Source organism: Phyllostomus discolor, chromosome 4 (assembly GCF_004126475.2).
Source record: "Phyllostomus discolor isolate MPI-MPIP mPhyDis1 chromosome 4, mPhyDis1.pri.v3, whole genome shotgun sequence".
Classification (NCBI taxonomy): Eukaryota; Metazoa; Chordata; class Mammalia; order Chiroptera; family Phyllostomidae; genus Phyllostomus; species Phyllostomus discolor.
In genome coordinates this window covers 113,185,504-113,191,503 of record NC_040906.2, presented here as the reverse complement: position 1 = coordinate 113,191,503, position 6,000 = coordinate 113,185,504, and the positions used below count along the sequence as shown (strand labels likewise).

Sequence of the window (6,000 nt, the reverse complement as noted above, 5' to 3'; positions counted from 1 at the left end):
ACTGCTGGCTTCAAAGATGAAGAAAGGGACCTTGAGCCAATGAATGCAGCTCTGGATGCTGGAAAAGGCAAAGAAAATAGATTCTCCCCAGAGCCTCTGGAGGGAGCTCACCTGCCTACATCATGATTTTAGCCCAGTACAACTCATTTCAAACTCGAAAGCATAATTTTGTTTTAAGCCACTAATTTGTGGCAACTTGTTACAGCAGTAACAGAAGTTTAAATACCTTGGAATAGAGATTATTAAGAATCAACACATGGATTCAGAATCTCTGCTTCCTCATAATTCCAAGGACTGGACAATGGATCAAGTTTATTATGTGATATGATTTCTTACCTGCAAAAGTATGGCTTTTGTTCTCTTCATGCTCACACTCAGTTCTCCTGACAAGTCCAGACAACAAACTTAGCGGTGGACAGAGCATGAACAGTCCTCAGTGGTCCTCAGGCCCTTTGCCCTCACCCCCTGTAATGTACTGTCTAAATTTTGAATAATAGCATAAGAAATCTTGAGTCTAAGGCTAAACTCATCCAGCTTTTCTGACGGCCTTGCTGCCTTTGTACTAATCAGTTATACACTGTCAGTTATCCTTTCCCCTCCATTTGTCTTTCAATTCTTCAGGACAAGGAAATCTATCCCAATATCGTAATGCACTTGGCAGCTAGTATGATCCAGTCAATGTATGAGTTTTGCAATTCCACACTGTAGTTTTGGATACTATAGATAGACTAGTTTGAGCATAATGATTCTTAGTACACCAGTTCACTACTGAGTGTGCATTACCATTCAAAATCTTGGAAGACTGTAGCTCTTTGTTTTTGAGAGTGAGTGAAACACTACCCCCACCATTTCTAACACATAATAAATTTTGACTTCAGGAACCAGATTGTTGTCTTCTTCTTTTTTTTTCACTTCTATTTTAATTTTATTTATTTATTTTTAATTGTATTTTTCTGTTACCATTTATTCTCTCTATACCTTCTTCCACCTCCACCCATGCCCTCCCCCCAATAAACACCACACCGTTGTCTGTGTCCATGAGTTCTTTCCCTTTTTTCTTTTTTGCTCAATCACTCCACCCCCAACAACATTCCCCTCAGAGCTGTCAGCCTGCCCTCTATCTATGAGTCTGTCCCTATTTTGCTTGTTAGTTCAGTTTGTTCATTAGATTCCGCATGAGTAAAATCATATGGTAATCGTTTTTTTAAAACTAACTTATTTCACTTGGCATAATATTCTCTAGGTCCATCCATGCTGCTGCAAAAGGTAAATTTTTCTTCTTTTTTATGGTCAAGAAGTATTCAATTATGCAAATATACCATAGCTGTTTTATGCACTTGTCTACTGATGGACACTTGGCCTGCTTCCAAATCTTGGCAATTGTAAATAACACTGCAATGACATAGGGGTGCACGTATTCTTTCAAATTAGTGTTTTGGGTTTCTTCAGATAAATTCCCAGAAATGGAATTGCTGGACTATATCCTGGGTGTAAGCCCCAGGTTTGCCACCTATCAACTATGTGACTTTGGGAAAATCACTTAACCTTCCTAAGCCTGACTTTCCTCAGCTGCAAGATTGACATTCTGTTAGTTGCAGGATTATTGTAAGTATTAAATGATGCCTAGAGTGAAGCTTGGTGTGTAGGAATAATAATAATAAAAAAAAAATCCTCTCATTCTATGATTTCCTATATACTCCTTTTCAAAACGGAAAGACCAACATTGTTTATCTCCTTTGGGGAACAGTTGGAGAAGTGTATCTCGAAAGAGGGAGCTGATCATCCTACAACCAGATCCTAGACTACTGCGAAGGGAATGAGATGAGTCATAAATGTGCAGGGTCAGATCATATTTTTACATAAAATGTTGATATTTTATTCCCTATGAATGTCTTGCATTGATTCTGACTTTTCGAAGTACTGCATTAAAATATTATTTATTTTGATAACGTACTTTTTTGGCACCATGTTACATTTTGTGCCCAAAGTAATGTTTATTCACCTGGCCCTAGTCCTGCTCTGCCTGCAGGACTTATGTAAGTCACATCACAACCTAAGCACCGGACCACAGCAGCCAGAGTAGCCTGTAGAAAAAGACGTGGGATCTCCTTTGAGTTTGAACTTGTGCTTTCCAAGCCCAAGAATACCTTACCATACCTAGGATAGGAGCTTAGGGCGTGGACTACAACTCCCAAAAGGCTGCGCAGCGCGGAACTCTCGCCCATTGGTTGCAAGGGCCCTGCCCCCGCCCCACCTCGCCCGAGCCCTGTTGACCCGGGGCAGCAAGTCCCAGGCTAGAGTGTTTCTGAATCTCGTGGAGTACTCAGGGGACTCTCGACCAGGCAGGCCTACAGGCTTCATGGCCGCGCAGCCGGTGTCCCGGATGCTGCAGCGGCTCCTGAGGTCCAGTGCTCGGAGCTGCAGCTCAGGGGCTCCAGTGACGCAGCCCCGCCCCGGGGAGCCCTCCCAGTCTGCCGCGGAGGTGAGCCCTCCAGTGTCTACAAATTGCCCCGGAGGGGGGCGGTCTGGCAACTTGCCCCTTATAAAGCCCCGCTTGTCTGAGGCCGCTGCCTCTGGGAGGGGCCCCTCGTGGCTTAATTGGGGTGGGTAGAGGGGTGGAATGATGTTCTCTGGTCTACCCAGTCTCTTCCGGTACTTCCACCAGGGTGGGGGAGGGGGGTTCGTTCTTTGGGGTCTTGCTTTAAAAACCTCCCCGCTCATCCTGCCGTGCAACCCCCACCAGGTGTGAATGGCTGCTCGAGATGGGAGCAGACGGTAGGACCCTGGGTCCTGTAAGATCTTATTAATACCCCTCTCACCCCCGCCTCACACACTCAACCTCTTCGTTCCTAACCCCCAGCCGAGGTCGTCTGTGTCTGATCAGGTGTTCTTGTGACACCCTGCTGTAAGGTGTGACATTAAAAGTGTCACCTTGGTGCCACTGATAGTCAGTTGTCAGTTGTCACTTCGGTAGTCACAGGGCTCTGATTAGTTTTCTGTTTCATTTTTATTTCCCTCAAGAGGGTTCAGCCGCATTTTAGAGCAGCCCAGAGCAGGACCTGGGCTCTTCCAGGTTAGGGATTCCCCGTGTCTCTTGAGGGTTGGGATCAGCCCCCTCAGCCCTGAACAGCACCCCTTAGAGTGATGCACATCATAAGTTTTAAGACTGTGGTTCTTATGTGCACGTGGTGAGAGAATAATTTTGACAGAAACATCTCTTTTTATGTGGTGAAACCTCATTTTTACACCCATCCCGTCTTTCTCTTCTCGTCTCCCAGAACAAAGCTTCAGGTCCTGGGATTCCTGGGATCATGCTCCCTCCACCACACCCACAGACACTGCCAATGACGGAGAGCCTAGCTTGCCTTCCCGTCTGGGATAGTCAGAGAAGCAGGCCCAGTCGCTGGCAAGTGAAGTTTTCCAGTATCTTAGACCCCTGAACTCCATTGAGGGAAAAATAGGAAAGCAAAGACTGCTGAGAGATCTTTAAACAGCTCAGGAAAAGGGAAATTTCTTCCTCCCCCTGCCTCTGTCATTTGGTACCTGTACTAAGTGCTTTAGGCTTCAGAGTAAGTCATGGAGTCTGTGTTTCAGGTGTGAGGACTTATTGATGCCAACTTCCCTGGAGTCACAGGGCTGCAAAGGGGCAGGAATTCAGACTCTGGTAGGAGGGTCCAACCTTTTGGCATCTCTGCACCACACTGGAAGAAGACGTTATTTGGGGCTACACATTAAATACATTGTGACACGTAATCACAAAAATATCATAATGTTTTAAGTAAATTTACAGTTTTGTGTTGGGCCACATTCATAGCTATCCTGAGCCACATGTGGCCCACAGACTGCAATTTGGACACCCCTGTTCTAGTGCCTGTGGGGAGACCAGGGAAGAGGCTGTCCCTCTCATTCCTTTACAGTGTGGGAGGAGCTATAATTAGCAGGTAAGAGCAGGGACTCTGGAACAGAATGCCTGGATTCCAATCCCAGCCTCCCCACATACTAGTTGTGTGAACTTCACCTCTCAGTGACTCCCATCTTCTCATTTGTAAAGTGGGAATTGTAGTGTCTGCTCCATGGGGTGGTTATAAGGATTAAAGGAGTTCATGTATATACATGCATACTTAGAACAAAACCTGGCACATGTAAGTCCCATGTTAAGTATGCATTTGTTGTGGTTATTATTATCTTCGTTGCCATTGGCTGGTGCTGTCTCCCTTTAGTCCCCTCCCACCTGGACATTGAAGATAGTCATTCTATCAGCTGTTTGATCACCGACCTCCCATCTTGGATGCTCCTCACTAGGGTTATCTTCAGCAGGCAGGTTGTTCCTTGAGTGCTGCATGCTGCCCACCTTTCTTGGAATTTCCTTACATTGTTAAACACTGTAATCTGTAGGCACTGAAGTCAGCAGATATTTTTGGCTTTTTGAGACCCAGCTAGTGAGGGGGCACAAATTGTAGAGAAAGCACAGGAAAGGGAGCCCCAAGTTTCCCCCTTGCTCTGCCTCCAATTTTACCTGGCCCCTGGGGTGGTCACTTCTTCCCTCTTCAGGTCTTTAAAACCAGAGGGTTGAACCAGCCCATGTTTATACAGTGGGAGGAGGGCACAGATTGTCTTTAAGAGACTCTCAGAGGTGAGACAAGTCTGAAGATATGTGTATATGTATATGTATATACTCAGCCTATCCTCAGAGCTTGCCATTTGGCAAGAGCAGGGCAGGGTGAGGTGCCTGGGACCCTTCTCCCTCTTTCCCTTCCTGCAGAATACCTTTTCCCACAACCCCAACAGGGCCTTGGCCCTCTGGTTTGGGATAGGGGGCTGCTTGGAGAGACAGACAGGAAAGCCACTGGGTAGATAATATTTTATGGTCAGGGTGTGGGTGTAAGAAAGATGTGAGGAGTTGAGTGGGAGCTGGCTGTGAGGACAGTGGAAAGGAGGCGTGGTATGTGATCGGAGGGTAGGTCGAGCAGCTTCTACACGTAGAAAGGGGAAGTGGTGGTGGGTAGCTCAGTGGGGAGGTAAGAAGGGGAGATAGTTACCTGCCATGGCGATTGGAGTAGCCCAAACTGTCTTCTCTGTAGGGCTACCCCAGTCCAGAAGCACTACACCCCTCCCTCTCAGGCCCCATGCAGGCTTTGTTGGGGCAACAGAGGGCTGGCCTCAGGTCCTGGGCCTGCTGCCTTGGGGCAGTGGGGAGAGGGACTCTGCAAGACCAAGGCGTCCAGCTGTGCAAAGGGCTGGAAAGAAGAGATGTTGGAGAGGGGGTTATGGAGGAAAAGGAACCCAGCATAGGAGAAGGTAGGAGGGGACAGCAGGGCCTGGCCTGGGGCAGGACACATGGAGGGAAAGAAGACAGAGGGACAGCAGTGTGTTTTCTTAACTCCCAGCCTGCCTAGCTCTTTCAGTTTGCTCTGGTAAAGCGTGGCATTCCTTGTCAGGCACCGTAGATGTGAAGACTTCACACTTAGGGTAGGGATGAGGGTGAGGCAGGTGCTTGGCCTAAGTCCTCTCACATATCAGAGGTTAATTTTGAGGCACCCATGATATACATCACCACAAATAGCAGGTCAGTCAGGGCAAATCATATCTGAGTTTAGCATGTACTTTTTCTCCTGAAGAATCCTACTACTCAGTGTACACTGTGGAGCTCTTTGGGGGCTGCCCTTTAGCATTGAAATCAAATGTCTGAGGTTAGTGAATAACAGCTATGGAGGCACTTAGTCCCTTTGTACCACCATCCCCCACCCGCTTGTCCATCCCAGTCTATACTGGGCAGGGAGACAAGATAACCAGTAGTGGGTGGTAGGCTGCTGAGTACCTGGTTATTAGCACTGGTGTCAGTGGTCCTGGAGGGGCACAGACACCACTGTCCTGCTTTGGGTGCATGACAGCAGGTCAGAAATCCCAGTTGTGGTGCATCTTGCAGGACTGAGGAAGTTGACAAAGGTGGGAAGACTAGTCACAGCATAGACAGCTAGTGCTCCTCATGAAATAATTGTT

At 47.2% G+C, this 6,000-nt stretch overlaps 1 protein-coding gene across 4 annotated transcripts in view; it reads left to right on the top strand.

Moving 5' to 3' along the window:
• The first annotated feature begins 2,254 nt into the window (after positions 1-2,254).
• Positions 2,255-6,000, top strand: part of MOCS1 (molybdenum cofactor synthesis 1) — a 37,245-nt gene continuing 33,499 nt past the window's right edge. For 2 of the 4 annotated variants that reach the window (XM_028509795.2, XM_028509792.2), the window contains exon 1: positions 2,274-2,482. In XM_028509795.2, coding sequence (XP_028365596.1) covers positions 2,360-2,482 — 123 coding nt within the window. In that variant the 5' untranslated portion in view covers positions 2,274-2,359. Of the gene's footprint in view, positions 2,483-4,612; positions 4,634-6,000 lie in introns of those variants that run through there. The other 2 variants (XM_028509796.2, XM_036024072.1) reach the window with 2 other exon arrangements.